General features: G+C 37.1%; 1 protein-coding gene across 1 annotated transcript in view; it reads right to left on the reverse strand.

The window, feature by feature from the left end:
• Nucleotides 1-24253, reverse strand: part of COL24A1 (collagen, type XXIV, alpha 1) — a 548498-nt gene that overhangs the window by 458460 nt on the left and 65785 nt on the right. Inside the window, exons 4-5 of the mRNA XM_006898370.1 lie at nt 15314-15367; nt 11488-11541 (exon numbers count right to left, since the gene is read on the reverse strand). Of these exons, the coding sequence (XP_006898432.1) occupies nt 11488-11541; nt 15314-15367 (108 nt within the window). The remainder of the gene's footprint in view (nt 1-11487; nt 11542-15313; nt 15368-24253) is intronic.

The raw sequence follows: 24253 nt of genomic DNA on the forward strand, positions 1-24253 counted from the left end.
ACAGATAACCCAATTAAGAAATGACAGAGGTGACATCGCAACAGAAACAGATGAAATTAAAGAGATAATATCAGAATACCATGAAAATTTATATTCTGATAAATTAAAAAACCTAGATGAAATATACAAATTTCTTGATTTCATGTCCTATTGAGATTTTCCTAGACAGATATAGAAAGCTTTAACAGATCCATCTCAGATGAAGAAGTTCGAACAGGTCAGAAAACAACTTCCCTATATGAAAAGTCCTGGACTAGAAGGTTTCACAGCTAAATTCTACCAAATATTCAGAGAAAATATATCACCAATTCTACTTAAAGTATTTAAAAATATATAAAAAGAAGGAACACTCCCAGAATAATTTTTTGAAGCAAGAATAACCCTAATATCAAAACCAGGTAAAGATATTATTAAAGATATTATTACTAAGAAAACTACAGACCAATATATTTTATCAATATAGTTGCAAAAATTCTTATCAAAATCCTAACAAATAGAATTCCAAAGCACATCAAAATAATAATTCATCATGATCAAGTGTGATTTGTAACAGGTATGCAAGGATGGTTCAACATAAGAAAAACAATCAAGGTAATTCACCATATTAATAAAGTAAATAACAAGAACCATATGATCTTAGCAATTGATGCAGAAATGACATTTGGCAAAATACAACACCCCTTCCTGATAAAGACACTCAGAAAAATTGGAATAGAAGGGAATTTCCTTAACATAGTGAAAAGTATTTATATGAAACCAAGAATCAATATCATTCTCAATGGAGAAAGACTAAATGCGATTTTTTTAGAAATTGGGACCAGATAAAGAAGTCCGCCATAACCACTTCTATTCAATATTGTATTGGGATTGGAAGTACTTGCTAGGGCAGTACAACAAAAGAAGGAAATAAAAAGCATCCAGATTTGTCAAGAGATAGTTAAATTGTCACTATATGCAGATAGTATGATAGTATAGACAGAAAACTCCAAGGACTAAACAAAACAATTGCCAGAGGTAGTAGACCAATTTAGTAGAGTGGCCTGATATAAAATCAATATCCAAAAATCAAGGAGAACTGAGAAAAAGAAAACATGAAAGCAATATCATTCACAATAGCCAAATATAAATTAAGATGTTTGGGAGTGAATCTAACTAGAGACAAAAAATACCTCTATAAAGAAACCTACAAACCTTTTGGCAAGACACAATAAAAGACCAAAATAAATGGAAAAAATGTGCCCTGTTCATATCCATGAACTCTATATTGTAATAGCAAGACTCAATATTGTGAAAATGACATTCCTTCCAAAAGCAATCTATACGTTCAAGACAGTCCCAAAACAGTTACCAAATTAATTTTCCAAGGAGATCGAAGGGACTTTGTAAAGTTTATTTGGAGAGAAAAGAGACCCAGAATAAGCAAAGAACTTCTGAAAAACAAAATTAAGTGGAAGGCATATCACTCCTTGACTTCAAAACCTACTACACAGCAATAATAACCAAAATAACATTGTACTGGTACAACGATGGGCACATAGACTTATGGAACAGAATTGAAACCCGAGAAACAGATCCAAGTATGTATGGTCAACTAATATTTGACAAGGAAATCAAAACTATCAAACGAGGAAATGATAACCTCTTCAACAAATGGTCCTGGCAAGACTGGACTGCTACCTTTAGAACGCTAAAACAGGATTCACATCTCACATTTTACAAAAAAGTCAACTCCAGGAGGATCACAGACCTTGGAATAAAGGCCAAAACCATAAAGTTCATGATAGAAAAACTGGAATCAAGCTGTGATGTCCTAGACTAGGGTATAAAGAGACTGCCAAATACACCCAGAAATGTACAATCTGGAGAAGATAAAATTGATGAATGAGACCTCCTAAAGATTAAATCCCTGTGCACATCAAAAACATTTTTAATAGAGTAAAAAGGAAACCTCCTGACTAGGAAAAATTATTTAGTAATACCATTTCAGACAAGGGTGCCATATAAAAAATTCAGAGGCCTACAAGGGCTTCCACATGAAAAAGACTGATCACATAATTACAAAATGGGCAAAAGACATGGAAAGACTTCACAGAGGAATATATTTGGATGGCTGACAGACACATGAAGAAATGCTCAAAAGCAATGACAATTAGAGAGATGCAAATAAAAACCACAGTGAGATACCATCTCTCCCAGTAGCAGTGGCAAAGTTTAACAGGACTGCAAGTATTAAATGTTGGAGAGGATTTGGAGAGATTGTGTGTTATTGTTTACCTATGGGAAGCCAAACTTCATATCAAATATTATATGATCACAAATTTATAAGTTAGGATTTCTCTTTTGACAGATCACAGAAAGTGAACATTTGTTCCCTGCAGACAAGAGACAGCTAGGGTCACCCTACAGAGGGAGTGTTACTAAGTGTGAAATACCTCCTGAGCTAAAGCATTAGGTTGACAATAGAGAAAAATTTGGTTTAATCTACAAGGAATTCTTTTTATGATTTGTTTCCCCTGATTACCAATAAATACACAGAGAGGTGTGGCCTGAGGCCCTTCAGCAGAGAACTGCTGGCCCCCTGTTTTATGCTCTCTGTTCTATCTCATTCATGACTGTCTGTCTTATTATTAATAACTATAAAATTGCTTTACCCTCAGTCTGCAACATTTGCTGTCAAGTCAAAACCGACCCATAGCAGACCCTCCACCTGGTTTTCAGACACAATTAATCATACGGGAGGAGATTGCCCATTCTTTTCCCGCAAAGCAGCTGGTAGCCTTGAACTGCATGTCTTCAGGATTGCAGCACAGCGTCTTGCCACTGGGCTCTTATATACTATTGGTGGTATTGTAAAATGCTACCACTACTCTGGAAGGCAGTTTGGCATTTCCTCAAAAAGCTGGGGATAGGAATCAAATGAGACCCAGCTATTCCATTGCTTGGAATATACCCTGAGAAAATGAGAACTGAGGCACAAACAGAGATTTGTACACTAATGTTCATAGCAGCATTATTCACCATGGCAAGAACATGGAAACAGCCTAAATGTCCAACCACAAACAGATTAAGAAATTCTGGTACATTCACATGATGGAATACTATGTAGCATGCAGGAGTAATGATTTTAAAAATCACTACCTACCTTGAGAGATTCTGGAGAACATTAGGCTAAGTGAACTAACTCAGCCCCATAAGGACAAACACTGTAGAAGACCATTATTGTAGAAATTGAAAGATAACTATTAAAATGTGTATGAGGATCCAAAGGGAGGGGAGGGGAGGGGAGGAGAGGGGAGGGGAGGAGCAGAAGGGTGAGGATAGGTGGAGGGGTAATCATAGGGTCATAAAACTTAGTGGGTAGAGGGAGGGATGAATAAAGGGAAAAGGAGAGACCCAGTGTGAAAAACAATATCTCCGAACTTTCTAAGTCAACCATTATAAAATAAAAATTTTATTTTAAAAAAATTGTCAACCTTACCATTCTCCCTTACCATGTTATCACAAATGTACTTTCCTTCTTGATTTGTTACAGTTTTTATGTCTTTTCAGTATGATTTATGTTATCAAGTACACAGGCTGGTATTTCTTCCACCTTTACAAATTATTTTCTTTGAACACACATTCCTTTCTCTGCCCCACTATTCTGTCTCTTCTCTTTTAGAAACAAAAGTCTTAGAAAGCTATCTGTGTTAATGAGAACACTTTCTCTCTATTCATTATACCTTGAATGGCCTTATCATATTTTTTTAACCGCTAAAACATTTCACTGGTTATTCATTCTCAATTTCCTCTCTTATTTCTCTTTTCCTTTCTAATAAACTTTGGAGAGCCCAAATAAAAACACTTGAACGCTTCCCAATATAGAATCATCCCTAAGTGAGAACATCATTCTAAATTCCTATGTGCAGTGATGATTCAAATGTTTAATTTCAGCTATGTTATCTCTCAGAGACCTCAGAGCACACATCTTTTTATATTTCCACTAGTATATCAAGTCATCTCAAAATTAGCATATTCAAGAATGTACATACTCAAGCATATTCAAGAAGTTATGGTGGCATGGCCTATAGTACGCTGCAATGATAAATATGAATTCTTTGATATTCTGGTTCTGATAATGACATCTTCCTTTAGATGGTAATTATAGTTTGGAAAAAATACAGGCAGCAACTGTATGAACACATAAGAAAACAATCAGAAATAGGACACTCTAGAAGGGATTTATCCCTTGCAAGAAGATATACATATTTGATCTGACGCACTTTTATGTAGCACATTTTTCTTCCTGAGTCCGTGTAGAGCCGCTAAAATTCAAGCTAGGAAGCATAGACCTTTTGGCTGAAGGTTTTGGAGGATAGAATATGGGACTCTGAACGGTAGACTGGAAACTGAAGGGCAAAGTCCTCAAAAGGATGAATCATTGCTTGATCTTGACATGTGCTTGGTTGGAAACATGCCAGAGTTAAGCTGAAAGCACTAAGTAGAAGTCTAGTAAATTTAAGCATAAATTTAAACTACTGTCTACCACAGGACAAGTAATTCGAAAACTCACTATTTTTTTTTTTAAAAAAAAAAAGACATTAGCTTTATTTTATTAGGAAAAAGCCCCTAGTAACTAGGGAAGCAGAACTTCAAGGATCCAGGACACCTGACCAGAGATATCACTAAGAAGGAAGGGAAGCAGCTATTTTATAACTGTACACAAACAGCCCTAAACATAATAAAAGTAAGAATTATATGTGCTGAAGAAAAATGCTAACAATACACAACACTTAGTTTAAGAGGATAATTATCACCTGCTCGATCTGTATGTAGTTGTGCGAGCAAGGCTAAACCAGTAAGGGAATCGTCAATGTGCATTCATTCTTGGAAGAAACTAGGAAAGCAAGTTTGGGAGAACACAACTAGTTTAGCACACGTGTAGCTACTTAAGGGGCATTCATAGGATGTGTCGTCCACATGGGATCTCAGAAGAGAAAAAGAAAATGAGTAATGTTTCAGAAGATCCAAGAAGACAGCTCTGAGGATTAAGGCTGTGTGTCTTACTTTTTGTTGTTTTCTGGTTTTTAAAAAAATCTTATTCTTTTTTGTATATGTACCATCAAATCAGATTTGACTGGTACAGGAGGATATTGTCCCTCCTTCTCCAGCAGAGCATCTGGTAAAGTGTCTTATTTTTAATTTAAATTACTTACAAGTAATTCAGAAATTTACTTTAAAAAATGGAGCAAATTCCTTGGTAAATACCTTTCTGCTGGAATGCAGGGAAGGTTAGGCCTTAGAGGTAAAGTAACATATCCTTTAATTAGTGAACTCTTAGAGAATAAAACGGAAATAAATCTAGCCATCAAAAAGAAAATTATAATATCAAACCAGTAGAAATCAAAGGTGATGAATTCACCATTTAATTGGTATAGAATTTCAGAAAAATTTTTACTTATTTTTTATTGACTACGTAAAGACATTTGGCTAGTGGATCAGAATAAACTATGGATTACATTGCAAAACATAAGAATTCCAGAACACTTAAGTGGGCTCATGATGAATCCACACATGAAGCAAGAAGCAGTGATTTGAGCAGAACAAAGTCAATACTGTATGAGTTAAAATAAAAAATGGTCTATCTCAGGGTTGCACCCTTTCATCATACCTATTGAGTTTGTTTGCTTAGTAAAGAATCCACACTATGTGTAGAAGGATATATCACCAAAATTTGAGAAAGACTCATCAGCATCCTGCATCATACAGATGACACACGCTTACTTGCAGAATGTAGAAGACTTGAAGCACTTACTAAGGAAGAGAAAAGAGTACAGTCTTCAATACGGATTACATTTTAACACCAAGAAAACAAAATCATCCCAGGTGGACTAATAGTCAGCATCATGATAAAGGAGAACAGCTTGACTTTCCTTTTATTTGGATCCACAGTCAACCTCCAGCATAGCAGCAGTCAGGAAATCAAGACAAACTGCATTGGGAAAAGTCTACTATCAAGGACCTCTTTATCATCATCATCATCATCTTAATCATCATTATACTAGTTTATTTACAAAATTTGAATACATTTTTTTCACACCATATTCTTCCAGTTTCCCTCACACTCCTCCATAAATTTGTACAATCCCATAATTAATCTGCTCCGTGGCAAATGCTCATTCCTCTTTCTGCCTCCCTCCTTGGATCCTTGTACTCATTCTGCAATAATGGTTTTATACAAAATTTGTCCTTGTGGGATTGAGTTAGTTCACTCAGCATAATGCTCTCCAGTCCCTCCCAAGTTAGGTAATAATTTACAAAATTATTGTTCCTGCATGCTGCACAGTGTGTGAATGTATTCCATTGTGTGAATATATCATAATTTCTCAATCCATTGTAGTTGGACATCTCAGCTGTTTCCATGTTCTTGCGATCGTGAATAAAGCTGTTATGAACATTGGTGTACAAGTCTCCATTTGTTTCTCAGTTCTAATATCTCAGGGTATATTCTAAGTAGTGGAATAGATGAATGGGGCCTTCTAAAGATTAAATCCCTGTGCACATCGAAAGGTTTTTCCGACAGGGTGGAAAGAAAACCTACAGACTGAGAACAAACATTTGGTAACATCTCAGACAAGAGTCTCATAACAAAAATTTACAAAATAATCTAGGGCCTCCACAAGAAAAATGCTCACAGCCAAATTACAAAATGAACAGAAGACATAAAAATAATTTTCACAGAAGAAGATACTCAAATGGCCAACAGACATATGAAGAAATGCTACAAATCACTGGAAAGAAGAGAGATGTAAATCAAAACCACAATGAGATACTATCTTATTCCAGTTAACAGTGGCAAAGTTTAACAGCAAGTAATAAATGTTGGAGAGGATGTGGTGAGATGGGAACTCATATATTGCTGGTGGGATTGTAAAATGGTACCATTTTGAAAGACATTTTGGTGCTTCCTCAAAAAGCTGAATCAAGGACCTCCTTAAAGTACTAAGGTGATCAGTTGATTTTTTGACTGTTATTTATTTTTTGACTGTTATTCCTATAGGCATTGATTGTGACTGAAAGTAAAATGGAAATCTTTGACAGTTTCAATCCTTTATCCATTTCTTATGATGTTTGTTGATCCAGATGTGAAAAGTTTTTTCTTTATATTGAGTTCCATACTGAAGGTTATAAATATTATTTTCATAATTAAAACCTTGAAAATAGTCACAATTTGAAAAATATGCTTACATACCCTCATAATTTTTATAAAGGTTTTAATAATTTTTGTAATGTACATTTATTGAAATATGAAGGGTAACATATAAAGCTATGCTTGTATAAAATTTCTGTAATATGCTATAATTTCTTTTTCATCTAAGACATCCTCATCCCAAACAAACTTGAGATTTCTTTCATATTTTTTTTTTCATATATACAGGTAGATCCTTTAGAAATAGAATCCAATTTAGCTGATGCTCCAGTGGGTTTAAAGCAGTTAATTGTAGAGATTGCCCATCTTTCTCCTGCAAAGCTACTTGTGGATTCAAACCAAATGCCTTTGAGTTGGCAGAGCAGCTCCTTACCAACGGAGAACCAGAGCTCCCCATTGTTGGTATGTGCCAGTGATGACTGACTCATTGTAACCCTATTCACAATAGCTTTGAACTCTGCCCTAAGCTGAGCCTATCTCACTGTCCCTGACACACCTACTTCTATTACCCAAGTTATTGTGTCAGTCCATCTCCTCCAGGAACTTCCTCTTCTATACTTTACTCTTCCAAGTAGGATGTCCTTCTGCAAGGACTGGTCCCTCCTGGGAGCATACCCAAAGTATATGAGATAATGCTACAAAATCCTTGCCTCTAAAGATCAACTTGGTTTCACCCTTTCCAGGACAGATTTGTTAGTTCTCTGGACAGTTCATGGTATGTTCAATACTTTCTCCAGCACCACAAGACAAAGGCTCCAGTTTTCCTTCTGTCATCCTTAGTCATTACCCACCTTTCTGATGTATAGCAAGTAACTGTGGAAATCATGGACTGGGTCAGGTGCATTTTAAGTCTCTAGACTGACATCATTGCTCTTTGGCACTCTGGAGGGGTCCCTGATAGAAGATTTTCCAAAAGCAATTTGTTTGTTTGTTATTTTTTTTATTTGCTGGCTGCTGATTCCAAGATTGTTGATTGTGTATCTAAGCAAACCAAAATTGTTAACAATCTCAATCTCTTCTCCAATCACCATGATGCTGTCAATTGGAGTTTTCTTGTTTTCTTGATGCTGAGCTTCCATCCATATTGAAGCCTATGGTTCTTGGCCTTCTGCAGCACGTGCTTCAGGTCCTCTTCAGTTTCAGCAAGCAAGCTTGTGTTATCTGTATGATGTTGTTGAGTATTCCTCTAACCCTGATGCCACATTCCTCCCGGTAAAGCCCACCCTAATTCTGGCTTATGTCATTATTATAACAATACTCGATAATCTTTCTTTGATGCAATTGGAAGACAGTGATCATTTTAAAGCCTGTTGCAAATACAATACCTGACACAAGTATGTGAACTTAAAACAAATCTTGGTCATTGTTGGCCAGATGGATATATTCACCAACATGTTTAAATAAAACATTATTTAAAGACTAGTATTAAGCAAAGAGCAATGATGGGCTGGAGACTAAGGTGCGCCTGATCCAGGCTATAGTCTTTGCAAATACGTGCTGTGCATCAGAGAGTTAGACAATGAATAGGGATGATAGAAAGAGAATTGATCCCTTTGAGCTGTGGTGCTGGAGAAGAGTGTTGAATAGACCATGGACTGCTAGGAGAACAAACAGGCTTGTCCAGGAGAGGGTGAAGCCAGAATGTTCCCTGGAGTCGAGGATTCTGAAGCTTCGTCTGACACACTTTGGGCATGTTGCAAAGAGGGAATGGTCCTGGGAGAGGGACATCATGTTTGGCAGAGTGGAGGGATGGCGTTCGAGAGGAAAGCCCTCAATGAGATGGATCGATTCTGTGAGTGGAGTGGTGGGAATGAGTGTGTTTGAGATGAAGAGGTTGGCACAGGATAGAATGGCATTTAGGGCTCTTGTACATAGGGTCAGTATGAATCTCAAGAAACTCAATGGCACATAACAACAATTAAGCAAAGATGTTGAGTCTTTGTCTCATACATTGGGCATGTTTCCTTTGAAAAAGATATCATCTTGAGAAAGATATAGCATCAGAAAAACAGATGAGGACGCTGGAAAATGGACTGACACAGTGACTGTAACAAGGAGATTGTGAGGATGATGCAGAATAGAGCAAGGTTTAGATCTGGTGTTCATAGGGTTGCTGTGAATCATCCTTGATTTGATGGCACCTAACAACCTGACAACTAGCGCAATAGGCAACATAATGATGGATTAAGAAAAGATTGACATTGTCAACAATTTCATCTTGCTTGGATCCACAAGTAATATCCTTGGTGCCAGCAATCAGGAGATCAGAGATATATAGCATTGGAAAACTCTGCTATGAAGGACTTCTCCAAAGTCCTGAAGAACAATGATGTCAGGTTAAAGACAAAGGTGCACCCGATTCAAGTGTTTCCAATCACTTGTTACGCAGCTGAGAGAAAGTACAGCCAAAGTGCTCCTTGGAGGCAAAGAAGGTGAAGCTTTGAATCACATACTTTGGGCATGTTGCTAGAAGAGGGACATTATGCTTGGAAAGATGAAGGGTCTCTGTAAGAGAGGAAGACTATCAGTGAGATGGATCGGTGCAGTATCTGCAGCAAGGGGCTCAAGTGTATAGGGAATCATAACAATGGTTCAGAATTAGGATAGGTTCAGGTTATCTTGTTCATAGGGTCACTATTAATAGTACTTGACTTGATGGCTTAGAAACAGAAGAGCAATTAAGTCCCTAAAATGTCAAATTAGTGGCTTGAGAAACTAGTGAAACTTTTTAAAAAATTGTTACATTTGTTTGCATGCAAAATTCTTATACATTGCCTTTCACACATTCCTTCATTCATATTTTGTTTCATATGATCATTCCCATAACTGTGTTTTATAAAATTAATCACTATTGATGTATGCTCACTATCACCCCATCTTTTACAGTCCCCAATAGATCTATGCTAATTCCTTCACCGCTCTCTCTACCCACTAAACTCTGCAACCTTGTGATTTCTCCCTACCTAACCTCAGGCCCCCTTCCCACCTCCACTTTCCCCTTTAGGATCCGCATCTTACTAGTTATCTTCCCCCACCCCAAATAATAGTCTTACACTGCATTTGTCCTTAGACTGAGTTAGATCATTCAGCATAATGTTCTCTAGCCTCCTCCATACTATATAGCATTTTATACAATCATTGCTCCTGAGTACTACATAGCATTCTACTGTGTGAATGCACCACAATTTCTCAATCCATTCATTTGTTGATAAGCATTTGGCTAGTTCCATTGTTGTGCTATTGTGAATAATGCTGCTATGAACATCAATGTACAAATCTCTGTTTGTGTTTGTGTTTCTGCTGGTGTTTCCTGAAAAAGCTGAACATAGACATTCTATATGAATCAGCTAGTCCACTGCTAGAAATATACCCCACATGCACTTTTTATATCCCTAATATGTAGATTCATAGGTAACTCTGGTGGCCTAAGATGTTGTGCTGCCAACCCAAAGGCAGGTGGTTTGAATCCACAGTTACTCCACTGGAGAAAGATGAACAATTTCCTCCTGTTGATTTATAACCTCTATAAACCCCCTGGAAGTGATGAGTCAGTTCTAATTCCATGTAAGTGAGCCAGTGACTAGAATTTCCTAAAATATTCTATTGGTGAATAGTTATAAACACTCAAACTATCTATCTACCAAATATTTTATTAAAGATAATTATTTGCCTCTTCTTTTTTCTACCTTCCTTGGTGTTTTGAGATGTGTCCATTAACAGAACTATAAGCCAGGTATAACTGGAGCCATGGAGAAATACAGCTACTTTATTTTTTCATTATACCAAATATACCTAAGTTCCCTGAATGAGTCTTAAAAGGATAAATATCCAAAACCCATTTCTATCAAGTCAATTTATAGAAACTTCATGTATTACAGATCTGAACTGCTCTGTAGTGTGTTCTTGGCTATATGGTGTATAGAGATAGATGGCCAGCACATTCCTATTGTTTGCCCCATGTATTAAATTGTCAGTCTTGAGGTAGCTAATTAAGTTAACCATTTGTACCACACAGGTACCCTCTGGATAAAGACCTCTAAAAACAATTTTATTGATCATATTGTTATATTATTTAGACAGTAAAACAATTAGTTCAACAGTTTACATACGTACAATTTAGTGACAATCATTCATTGTATTCTCTGAGTTTTGCAATCATTCTTATCTGTTTCTTAATTATTCCTACCCTGCAAACTTAGAGCCCCTTAAAATCCCCATCTGATCTTCAAGTTGGTTGTTGTTGGCAAGGACTTTCTTTTGAATGTCAGGAAAAATGATCCTAATAAATAATCACTTACCTTTGGACCAGGTAATCCAGGTAACCCAGGCTTTCCATGTGGCCCTGGTATGCCCTCAAAATAGAAAAGAAGTCAAATTACTCTTATTATAGATTTGAATGTAAATAACCACAGGACTTCTACTAAGATAAAGATTGCTCTTGTTGTTGTGTACCATGGAGTCAGAACCGACCCTAGCTGACCCTGCAGTGGGTTTTCAGAGGTAGTTAATGACACGGTAGGAGATTGCTCATCCTTCTCTCATGAAGCAACCAGAGCCATGACCACCTGCCTCCAGCACTGCAGTACAGCTTCTTGCCAGTAGGCCACGAGCACTACCAGATAAATATTATATCATTTTATTAAATGACTACCCCTTATCTCTACAAAGTTCCTTCTGAGAAACTTTCTTTCCTTATCTTTCTGAGATCTTAAAAGTTTCAGTCCTGGAAAAGGTAGCTAGCTAATTATAGAGTAAAATTGTGGTTTTTATCCTTTGCTTCAAAACACTACCCTCAGGGTTTTCCCTTCTTTTATTTACCCATCTTCAGCAGCAAACATATTGTTTAGTGCTACTTCTAAAAGCTATGTAGAAAGAAAGGACTGAAAATAACTCAGTAAGATTGTTTAGTTACTGCCCACTAAACATGTATTATGTATGCCTTTGTGTAGCTGGGATTTTGATGTTGGAGGCAATTTGACGCCACCTAACAATTGAGTGTATTTGAAAAACTTACTTCATTTTCCTTCATAAACTAAAAGTAGTTGCCATTGAATCTACTCTGACTCATGGTGATTTTGTGTGATCATAGGGTTTTCAATGGCTGATTTTCCAAAAGTAGATTGTCAGGCTTTTCTTTCCTTCAGAGTACCTCTGAATTGACTTGATCCAGCAGCTTTTATTGGTAAAATCAAATTGTTAATAATTTCTGCAACAACTACTTAAATCACCATTCTTCAAGACTCAATCTAATTTCATTACATTTTAAAATCCTCAGCTTCTCAGCATGAAGTGATTTCTCTTTCCTATTGATTTCTACAGGAATTAAAAACTTAATGTGATTAGTAAATTCTGACTTACAGTGATCCTGTAGAACAGAATATAACTGTCCCACCTGACTTTGTAGGCTGGAAAGGCTTCAAGGAAGCAGACTGCCCCATCTTTCTCTCATGGAATGGCTGGTGAATTTGAACCACCAACTTTTCAGTTAACAATGAAGTTCTTAATCATTGTACCTCCTTCTACAGAAATCACCGCATGTACAATCCACATGCTAGTTAATCATATATGGCCTTGGGATATTTCTTACAGTATTCTTATCTGTTATTTGAATATTTTACTTCTACAGACCACCAAGAAGACAAATAGGAAAGGGTGGAACCAAGTTTCCCCTTGAAGGTAAGGATTTTGAAGCTCCATCTCACATACTTTGGAAATGTGGCCACAAGTAACCTATCTTTGAAGAAGAATATCAGGCTCAGAAAGGTGGAGGGACAGTGCAGGAGAGTAAGACCCCGGATGAGACAGATTGACACAGTACCTGGGGCAAATGGGAGTAGGTGTGTTGGAGTCAATGAGACTGGCTCAGAAAAAGGCAGGCTTCAGAGTTATAAGTTGCAGGTGAGTTGATGGCACATAACAACAACAAAATGACATCATGCTATTTATTTCTAAGATTTTAAATTCCTTTAAAAGGAAGTGAATTTTATTATAACTGCAGTACTTAGTACATAAGAGCCACTCAATGAATGTTTTAATTTTATCTCAATTGACTACTAGGAATAGGATTCAATATTTTCTCCAATGTACTGAGTACCTCCTATATGCCACAAACTATGTTAATGCTTTATGTTCCTTATTTCTGAGGAAATTTGTGGTAATCAGTGCAAATGTTGGAGGGATATCTAGTAAGATTAAAATTAAAGTGAAAAAGCTTAATTTCATGATATATCTTGTTTTTCTTATTGCTGTTAAGTCAAGCATGACTCATATCAACCCTATGAATAAAAGACCTTGAAACCTTTCTATAACTATCATTGTTTCTCAAGATTTATGGAGTTTCCAGAGGCATGTCGTTTAGGAAGTGGATGCCATGGGGATTAATGGGTGAATTACTGATGTAGATGCAAGAGCAGTACTCTATATCCATTGCCATCAAGTCAATTCTAACTCATAATGATCCCGAAGGACAGAGTAGACAGACTGCCCCACAGGATTGAACTGGAAATCTTTATGGTACCAGGTTGTCATAGCTCTTTCTCCTTCCCCTCCCCCCATAATAGGTTCAAACTGCCAACTTTCAGTTGGCACTCAACTGCTAAATCATTGTACCATCAGGGATTCTTAAAGGACAATAGATATTAACTACTATGTTACAAAGGGCAGGAGTGGCATCCACTTCCTAAACAACATGCCTCTGGAAACTCTATGAACTTTGAGGAGTGTCAGTAGTTGTAGAGGGGCTTCAGGTCTTTTGTTCGTAGGATTACTATGAGTTGTACTCGACTCAAAGCCACTCAAAAACAACAATGGTGAGCAGTGGCGTAAGAGTAATCCAAGAAAACAATTGTAGGAATAAATTATACTAATGACATTTTAGATTTTTTTAAAATAAAAGATGGTTTGTTTGTATCCCATAAATCTAGGGAAGAAAAACAAAGTGTAAAGTTGCAAGATGATTTCAGTTAGATAACTGAATAAACATGGAATTAGGAACACAATGGAATAATTAGCCATGAGAAAAAATGCTGCTTCTTCCTTAAGAGAAGAGACATTGGACAGATAAGTGCACAAAAAAACAGAAATCAGGGAAGGAGAGTGTGGAACCATAAGGATAGAGAGAGTCAGGGCGAACGGTCATGGGATATAAACGGCCATAGCATTGGAGAAAGAATGAAAATTCTGCAACGTTGAAATCAGTCCTGCAGAAAAATAGGAGGAAGGGGATTGTTGAAGGGCTAGAGGAAAATGGGCATAGTTTAGAAGGGACTATGTGAGGAATGTAATAGGATATCAACTCTAAAGAAATAAATGTTAAATAGCTAAGGCCCTATACAAACATAGATTAAGGCAATATTGGCAAGAGTTTCATTGGAGTGGAAACAACTTAAGTAGTATTCTAAGCTGGTTTTTCCTTATTTAAAATATATTCCTTTGTGATGAAATAATAAAAAAGATGGATTAGGAAATTATAGAAATGGTTCTTTTATTTTGACTCTCTACACATAAACATTATTTCTTTTCCAGCTCGTTGAATAAATAATTTTGGTTGGTTTTAAAGAAAACCTCACCAAAAAATAACTTAATTTTTAATGTTTGAAAGAGTTTAATTCTAATACAGCAAGAAATCATTAAACACATGTAATGTGAGAGACTGCTACTGATCCTTAAAGCATCTTTTTTCCTCAAGGTCAATGCTCCCCCCCCTCTTTTTCCCCTCCTTGTCAAGAACTCCAATATTTTCCACTGTGTAATCCAATAATATACTATTTTAAGGCAACCTACTCCCCTTCATGACCCAAAATAAACAAAGCTCACCTTGGACAATCAACTACAGATGAAATCATTTTAAAGTAAGTATGATGTTACAAGTAGCACAAAAACAGTGACTAATCTATATACTTGATCATTTTTCTTGGGTAAGTTCACAGAAACTGCTTTAGATTGCTGTTTATAATCTAATAAATGAGACATGTGCTCCTAAGCCTCTCCTGAATTAGTAAAGACAGACAAAACTTGAGGATCCAGGCAGATTTCCAATGGGAACACATATTGTATAATACTAGAAAAAGCAATTGGAACATTACTATTCTAATAGCAAATGTGAAATGGAGTCCATTTACTCACCCGTGGACCTCTTTTTCCTGCTGGACCTGGAAAACCTGCTGGACCAGGTGGACCCTTGGAAAATAAATACCAGGACATTAGAGATATGATAGTATATATATTTTTTCTCACAAGTTGTAAAATAAGGTCTTTTACAGGGTACGTTCTCAGTAACCAGGTCCTAGCTGCTGCTGATTTTAAAATAACACAAATTCTCTCACCCTAATCAGCAGGGATGAGAGTTGAAGTTGGAATGTCCCCTTTAATCTGGCCAGAAATGGAAGCAGGAGATCTATGAGTTGTCCTTACAGCCAATATATCTGGTTTTCATAGTGACCATAGCTGGTAGTTTTGTGGGTAATTTCTACCTAAATTTACTTTTACTGCAGCAGGAGGCGTTCAATTTGGGGTTTGGAAACAATCAACCACAAGGTTTTCTGGTGTGTTTCTTTCAAACAGATTTGAAAACACTTGCCTTGAAAAATTAAAGCACTGGTTATTTTATATTCTTTTAAAAGAATTTTACCAAGGATATGTATGATGTATTAAGCTGTTATAGTGAGGATGATTTACTACCTCTGAAAACCTGAGAGTCAGCTATGGGTTTGTTCCAACTCAATGGTAAACAACAATAACTAATTATATATACTAGTGAAACTAAGTTATACAAAAAGCAGTACCTAAGAAGTAAATAATAGAGTTAAATGATCTGTAAAGCAAAGTATGGAATGAAAAATTGATCAACTTTAGTGTTCCAAATTCTTTACAGAGAGTTTTGGTGACCTAGTTCATAGGGAGTTACATTGCTAACCCAAAGGCCAGGCCCTTCTGGCATTCTGAATCCTCTCTGCTCTCTGCTGACAAAAGATGAGTAAGCTCCTTTCATGTGATTTACAGCCTTGAAAATTTTGTGAGTTGGTTTCATGAGAAAAATGGGTAAGAGAAAGAGAAAGATTCTTTAAATGTTACTTTATTTTCCAATTTAAATTTATTATTAGTTTCAGTAAAAATTTACAGAGACTTTGGATTTCCATTCATTCACTGTTGCACTTTTCTCTCTTCCCAACCCTCCCTCTTAGTACACTACCCTCTTGGAAAAATAAAATTCTTTCATTGTTTTACAAACCCTCCCCCAGGTCCACTCCACCATGTAGCCTTCACTCTACACTCCTGTCATGACAAAAATACCTAATCACATATCCCTTTTAAACAGTTTTCTCCCTCATCTATTTCAATGCAGTATACATTATTGAACTCATCTTCCTCAGTGTCTCCCCAACCCCAAGGTCAGTCCTGTTTTACAACAGTGGCACCATGCAGTATTTGTCCTTTTGTGACTGAGATAATTCACTCAGTATAATGTAATCCAGAGTCACCCATTTTGAATAATATTACATGAATTCCTTGTTTTTCAATGCAACATAGTATTCCATTGTGTTAATATACCACAGCTCTTCTATCTATTCATTTGTTGATGGGCACTGGGGTGATCTGGGGCGGGGAACTGTATAACAATGAAAGAACTTTTTTCCAAAACAAAAAAACAATCTGGGGGTTAGGGGGACAGGAAGGAAAATGTGCAACAATGAACAATTGGAGACCCAAGTTCTTTATAAACTTTCATTAAAATCTCAATTAAAAGGGAGCTCTGGTAGCCTAGTGGCAAGACGCTGCACTGCAATCCCAGAGGTATGTGGTTCAAATCCACCAGATGCTCTGCTGGAGAAGGAGGGGGCAATCTCCTCCTGTACCGGTCAGATCTGATTTGACGGTACACGTAAAAAACAATAACATAAAAATTTAAAAAATCTCAGTTAAAAAATAAAAAAGAAATACAAATGAAACTAATAAAACAAAAAAATAAATAAAAGTTGACTTTGTATTTCTCTCTCTCTCTGTCACACACACACACACACCCACACACACACACACACCCTAAAAACAAACATTTAAGCTACCAGAGCTCCATGAACTAAAAAAGCTGTTAATATGACATTATTCTTAGTATCTATAGTTCTTGTTGAATCTATGTATTGTTGGGTGCTTTCAAGTTAACTGTGACTTATAGGGACCTCATATACAACAGAAGAAAACTCTGTCTGATCTTGCACTATTTTCACAATCTCTACAGTGCTTAATCTCATTACTGCAGTTAATGTGTTATTCCATGCCATCAAGAATCTATATAGCACACATATTTCATTCAGTCAAATAAAAACAAACTCAAAATCATTAATATCAAGTTGGAATGGACTCAATAACTAATCCTCCAGTAGGTTTCTGAGACTACAGATCACATAAGAGGAGACTGCTCATCGTTCTTCCATGGAGCCACCGGTGGATTTGAACCAGAGGCTTTTAGGTCAGCAGCACCTCGGCCACAGTAGTTCAGTAAAAATGGTACAAAACTGAGAACAGACATTTAAGATTAAATTCTAGTTTCATCATTTGTTCTTGTTGTTATGTGCCGTTGAGTCGTTTGCGACTCATAGCGACCCTATGTACAACAGCCCTAAAACCCTGCTCTATCCTGTGCCAATCTCATTGCCTCTGACACACCCATCCCAATTACCCCAGTCACTGAATCAATCCACCTCATAAGAGGGTAATCCCCTCCTGCACTGTCCCTCTACCCTACCAAGCATGATGTTCTTCTCCAAGGACCTGTCTCTCCTCACAACATGTCCAAAGTATGTCAGGCGAAGCCCCTGAATCCTTGCTTCCAAGGAGCAGCCTGGTTTAACCCTCTCTAGGATTAGAGAGTTGGACAATGACTAGGGAGGATGGAAGGAGAATTGACACCTTTGAGCTGTGGTGCTGGAGAAGAGTATTGAATGTACCATGGACTGCCAAGAAAACAAACAGATTCATCCTAGAGAGGGTTTCATCATTTATAAGTTGCATTAGTCACCACACTTTATTTTGCTTAACATAAAATATCTATGTCAGTAATTGTAGAGGGGCTTCAGGCCTTTTGTTCACAGGGTTGCTATGAGTCATGCTCGACTTGAAGGCAATCAATAACAATCTATTACCATGGCAAACAAAGAGATGATCCCAGATTGAACCATACATAATTGTCAATATGTGTACACTTTTTAACCCATAAACATTCCATTTCAAATAGTCTATACCCTGTTCAAGAAGTTCTCTAAAGTACTAAAGAGCAAAGATATCAGCTTAAAGACTTAGGTGGGCTGTTCTACGCCATAGTATTTTAATTTGCTTCATATTCATCTGAAAAGTGGGCAATGACTATAAATAACAGAAGAATTATTGATTCCATAGAACTGTGGTGTTGGCAAGAGTACTGAATAACCCAGAGACTGCCACAAACCAAAAAAGACTTTTCCATGAAGAGAAACCAGGATGCTCTTTAGAGGCAAAAATGGTGAGGTTTTGTCTCACCTGCTGTGGGCATGTTGCCAAGAAGGGGTCAGTTCTTGGAAAAAAGACATCTGCTGGGACAGGGAGAGAATCCGTGAATCCAGAAAGACCCTCAACCAGGTGGACTGACACAGTGACTATAGCAGTGGGATCAAGAATGTAAATGATCTCAAGGATGGCATAAAGAAGTGTGAAGATCCAATCTGTTTGCAGGATCTTTATGAGTTATAGTTGATGTAAATGCACTAACAATACACTGTGGTCAGGTTACACCTGGAAAATGACTACAAAATAAAATCTATATTTAGTTTCATAGGATTAGATAGGAAGTGAATTAATGAAAAATAGGAAAGAGATCATTTACAAATTAAAAGAGTCAGTTATATTTATGAAATAATTAGAATATAGATTTTTCTTTTTTTATTCTTCTTTATACTTCTTGGAACTTTCTCCTTTATTTTTCATATTTCAAATTTCTAATACCTTTCATGTATTTCAATCTGTACATTTTCCTATGATATTTCTTCTTCTTCTTCTCCACCTGACGATTAAAATATATATTTCCTAAGATCAAAAAAACCCTTTTTTCTATTTAATGCAAATTGAGAGCTTTTAAAATATTTGAACCTTTGTGTTTGAAATCTTATAATAGCTATGTTGATATCATTAGATGATATGAAAGTTTTCTTTTCTTGTATTGTTGCTGTTATGTGCTGTTGAGTCACTTGCGATGCACAGTGACCCTATATGTACAAGAGCCCTAATCCCTGATCTATCCTGTGCCAACCTCATTTTCTCTGACACATCAACTCCCACTACCCTAATCACTGAATCAATCCATCTCATTGAGGATCTTCCTCTCCTGCAGTGTCCCTCCACCCTCCCAAACATGGTGTCCCTCTCCAAGGACTGGTCCCTCTTTGCAATGTGCCCAAAGTACATCAAACAAAGCTTCAGAACCCTTGACCCTAAGGAGCAGCTTGGCTTCAACCTCTTCAGGACAAACCTCTTTGTTCTCCTAACAGTCCATGTTATATTCAACACTCTTCTCCAGCACCACAGCTCAACAGCATCAATTCTATCATTCCTAGTCACTGTTCAGCAGTCTGATGAATAGCACAGAATTACTAGACTAGAGCCCTGATCAGGCACACTTTAGTCTCCAATCTGATGTCGTTGCTCTTCAGTACTCTGGATAGATCCCTGACAGCTGATTTTCCCAATGTAATTCATCTCTTGATTTCTTGGCTGCTGGTACCAAGAGTACTTACTGACTGTGGAGCCAAGCAAACTAACACTGTTAGCTGTCTCAATCTCTTCACCATCCATACTGATGCTGCTAATTGGCACAATGGTGAGAATCTTTGATTTCTTGGTGTTGAGCTTCAATCCATATTGAAGGTTTCAGTATTTGACTTTCTGCAGCAAGCTCTTCAGAGCCTCCTCATTTCCAGCAAGCAGGGTGGAGTAATCTACATAACGCTGGCTGTTGATGACTCTTCCACCAATCCAGAAAATTTAAACTCTTTTTAAATTAAAGTTGTTAATGTTTTATCTGTCCTTGTAATAGATTAGTGGGCCCAGCAGCAGAACAGCAAGAGCCTTGAGAGAAAAGGACGATGTAAGACTGGGTAGAAGTAGCTGTGCATAGCATGACGACACATCTGACCTCATGGGAATAAATTTTATACTGTTGATATTGCATATTGTGATTCTTTCCCCCCTTCTTAGACGGTTTGTGGAGGCTGAATGTGGTCGTCTCCATGATAATTGTACAGTTTTTACACATTTACTCTGCTAACAATTATGAGATTTCTTCACAATGAATTTAAGCAGAAAACAAAAAAGAATTTTGAGAAGTTCCACTATATATATATATATATATGAAATAATACAATTAGAAAGTAATTATATGTTATCTTAAGTTGATTTTAATGTCATAGAATGAGAAATTATTATGTGTGGTATATTCATACAATGGAATACTATGCTGCATTGAAAAACAAGAAACTCATGTAATAGTATACAGAATGGGAGACCCTGGAGGATGTTATGCTGAGTGAAATATCTCAGTCACAGAAGGACAAATACTGCATAGTGCCACTGTTGTAAAGTAGACTGACATCGAGGTTGGGGAGAGACTGAGAAAGACGGGATAAATTATGTGTACTGTATTGACACAAATGAGGGAGAGAACTGTTTAAAAGAGATATGTAATTAGATGTTATTGTCATGACAGAAGTCCAGAATGAAGGCTGCATAGTGGAGCCAACTTGGGTAAGGGATTGTACAACAATGAAAGAACTTTATTTTACTTTTCAAAGAGAAAAGCAATCTGAGGGGAAGGGGTTGGCAGGGAGAAAAGTGCAACAATGAATAAATGGAAATTTAAAAAAATTCTCTTAAACCTAAAAAAAAAATAATTTAGTCTCTTTTATTTCACTATTAAAATAATAGTGCATCCATTCAATAATAGAAGGGTCAGATGAGGAGACAAAGCAGAATTGTCACTAAAAATGATAAATGACTATGTGCTTAATTCTATTATTGCAGTTAACATGTTATTAAAGGAACTGTCAGAGACCTCTCCAGAATACTGAAGAACAATGATGTCAGTCTGGAGAATAAGGTGTGCCTGATCCAGGCTATGGTCTTCATAATTACTTGCTATGCATCAGAAAGCTGGACATTGTTTAGGGAAGACAGAAAGAGAACTGATGCCTTTGACCTGTGGTGATAGAAAAGAGTATTCAATATACCATGGACTGCCTGAAGAACAAACAGGTTTATCCTAGAAAGGGTGAAACCAGGCCGCTCCTTGGAGGTAAGGATTCTGAAGCTTTGTCTGACATACTTTAGGCATGTTGCAAAGAGTGACCATGCTTGGAGAGGGATATCATGCTTGGGATGGTGAAGGGGTAGCGCAAGAGAGGAAGACCCTCTATGAAATAGATTGATTCAGTGATTGGGGTAATGGGGAGGGTTCAGAGCTGTTGTACATAGGGTCACTATAGGTCATGAGCAATTCAGTGGCACATAAGAACAACAATAAAAAATTGTTTTGAGAGAGAGAGCTAGATAGATGTAAACTTGCTCAGTAATTCTTAAGCTGAAGGAATGGAAAAACAAATACAAGTCTTGTGTTGCAACACTTAAGGATGCTTTAATATTAAATGATCCAGGAAGCATCAAAAGAAGGTGGATGGAGTACACAGAGTCAATGTACCAAAAACAAAAAAAGCTGACACAGAAGAATTTCATGAAACAAGTTAAGATCAATAGGCAATGGTGATGAAGGAGGAAATTCAAGCTGCTCTGAAGGAATTGGTAAATATAAGGCCCTACGAATAGATGGTATACCCACTGACATATTTCAACAAACAGATGCAGCCCTGTAAATACAGGAGGACAACTACTTGGCCAAGTGACTGGAAGAGATTCATATTGATTCCCATTCCAAAAAAAGATGGTCCAACAGAATGTGGACCTTATCAAACAATAACACTAATATCACATGCAAATAAGATTCTGCTGATCTTGAGGATTAACCAGAAAGGACTGGGACAAGACATTGACAGAGAAGTGCAAGCTGCGTTTAGAAAAGGCCTTGCACTAGGAACATCTTGGCCAATGTCAATAGAATCTTGGCTGAAAGCAGAGTGCATCAGAGGAATGTCTATCTGTGTTTCATTGTCTATGCAAAGGCATATGGTTGTGTGGGTCATAATAAATTATAGCTAACATTGAGAAGAATGGGAATCCTAAAACACTTGATTGTGCTTATGTAAACCCTATCCTTGCACCAGAAAACAGTCCTCAGAACAGAGCAAAGAAACACTGTGTGGTTCAAAATCAGAAAAGGAGTATCAAGAATGCACACTATCACCATATCTTTTAAATCCGTATAAAGAACAGATCATTCAGGAAGTAAGGCTTTATGAGAAAGAATGTGGCATCAGGTTCGGAGGAAGACTCATCAACAGCCTACATTATGCAGATGACATAACCTTGCTTGCTGAAACCAAGGATGACTTGAAGCATTTGCTGTAGAAGGTCAAGGACTTTAGTCTTCAATGTGGATTGAAGCTCAACATCATGAAAACAAAGTCTCACCATAGTCCAACTGGCAGCACCATGATAGATGTGGAAGAGACTGAGGCTGTTACCAATTATAGCTTGTTTTGCTCCACAATCAACACTCTGGGCACCAGCAGTCAAAAAATTGAGACAAATTGCATTGGGAAAATCTGCTGTCAGGGACCTCTCCAGAGTACTAAAAAGCAATGATATCAGTCTAGCGACTAAGGTTTGCTTGATCCAGGCCAGAGTCTTTGCAATTACTTGCTATGAATCAGAGAGCTCGGCAGTGACTAAGGATGATAGAAAAATTGATGCCTTTGAGCTGTAGTGCTGGAAAAGAGTCTTGAACATACTATGGCTCACCAAGAAAACAAATAAGTTGGTGTTGGAAAGGTGGAAAGGGTGAAACCAAGTTTCTCCCTGGAAGCTAAAATTTTGAATCGCCATCTCACATATGTTGGGCATATAGCCACGAGGGACTGGTTCTTGGAGAAAGAAATCATGCTCAGGAGGGTGAAAGAACAATACAGGACAGGAAGACCCTGAGGAGATAGAGTGATACAGTATCTGGGGCAATGGAGGTAGATGTATCTGAATCAGTGGGACTGGCTCAGGACAGGGCAAACTTCTGAACTTCTCTACATAAGGTCATTATGAATCACAGGTGACTCGATGGCATGTAACAACAACATCATCCATGAAGAAAGTAAAATGTCAGAAGACAAAGGTAAAAAACAGAACCAGATGTCAGTAGAGACTCTGAAAATTGAACTAGTGCTTCAAGAAGCCAAAACAAAAGGAAGAGGAACTGAACAGAAGATCCCAAAGGGCATCTCAAGAAGACAAAACAGAGTATTAAAATAAAATATGCAGAGAGCTGGAATTGGAGAGTTTAAAACAGAAAGAAATAGCTTGGCATTTCTCAAGCTGAAAGAATTGAAAACAAATTTAAGCCTTGAGTTGCGGTATTGAGAGATTCTGTAGCAAAATTCTTTCATGGTCAATTTGAAGTCTTTGACTGGGTGAATCTTAACAAATTATGACTGATACTGAGAAGAATGAGGATCCTAGAACACTTAATTATGATCATATGAAACCTATGCCTAGACAAAGAGCTGTTGTCTGAACACAGCAAGAGAACACTGCGTGGTTTAAAATTAAGAAAGGTTTGTGTAAGTTTGTATCCCTTCTCCAAAACTATTCAATATATATGATGAGCAAATCATTCAAGAACTGAACTGTGTGGACTGAAGAAGAATGAGGTCTCAAGATCTGAAGAAAACTCTTCAACAATCTGTTATGCAGATGACACAATGTTGCTTGCTTAAAGTGGAGACAAATTTAAGTACTTATTGCAGAAGATCAGAGACTACAACCTTAAATATCTCAACATTAAGAAAACAAATTCCTCACTCCTGGGTCAATAGGCAATTAGTTCTTGCTTGGATCTCCAATCACTTGATACTAGCAGTCAAAAGATGATGAGACATACTG

The sequence above is a fragment of the Elephantulus edwardii genome, unplaced genomic scaffold (assembly GCF_000299155.1).
Source record: "Elephantulus edwardii isolate Elephantulus edwardi_28Jun2011 unplaced genomic scaffold, EleEdw1.0 scaffold00227, whole genome shotgun sequence".
In the NCBI taxonomy this organism is placed as follows: domain Eukaryota; kingdom Metazoa; phylum Chordata; class Mammalia; order Macroscelidea; family Macroscelididae; genus Elephantulus; species Elephantulus edwardii.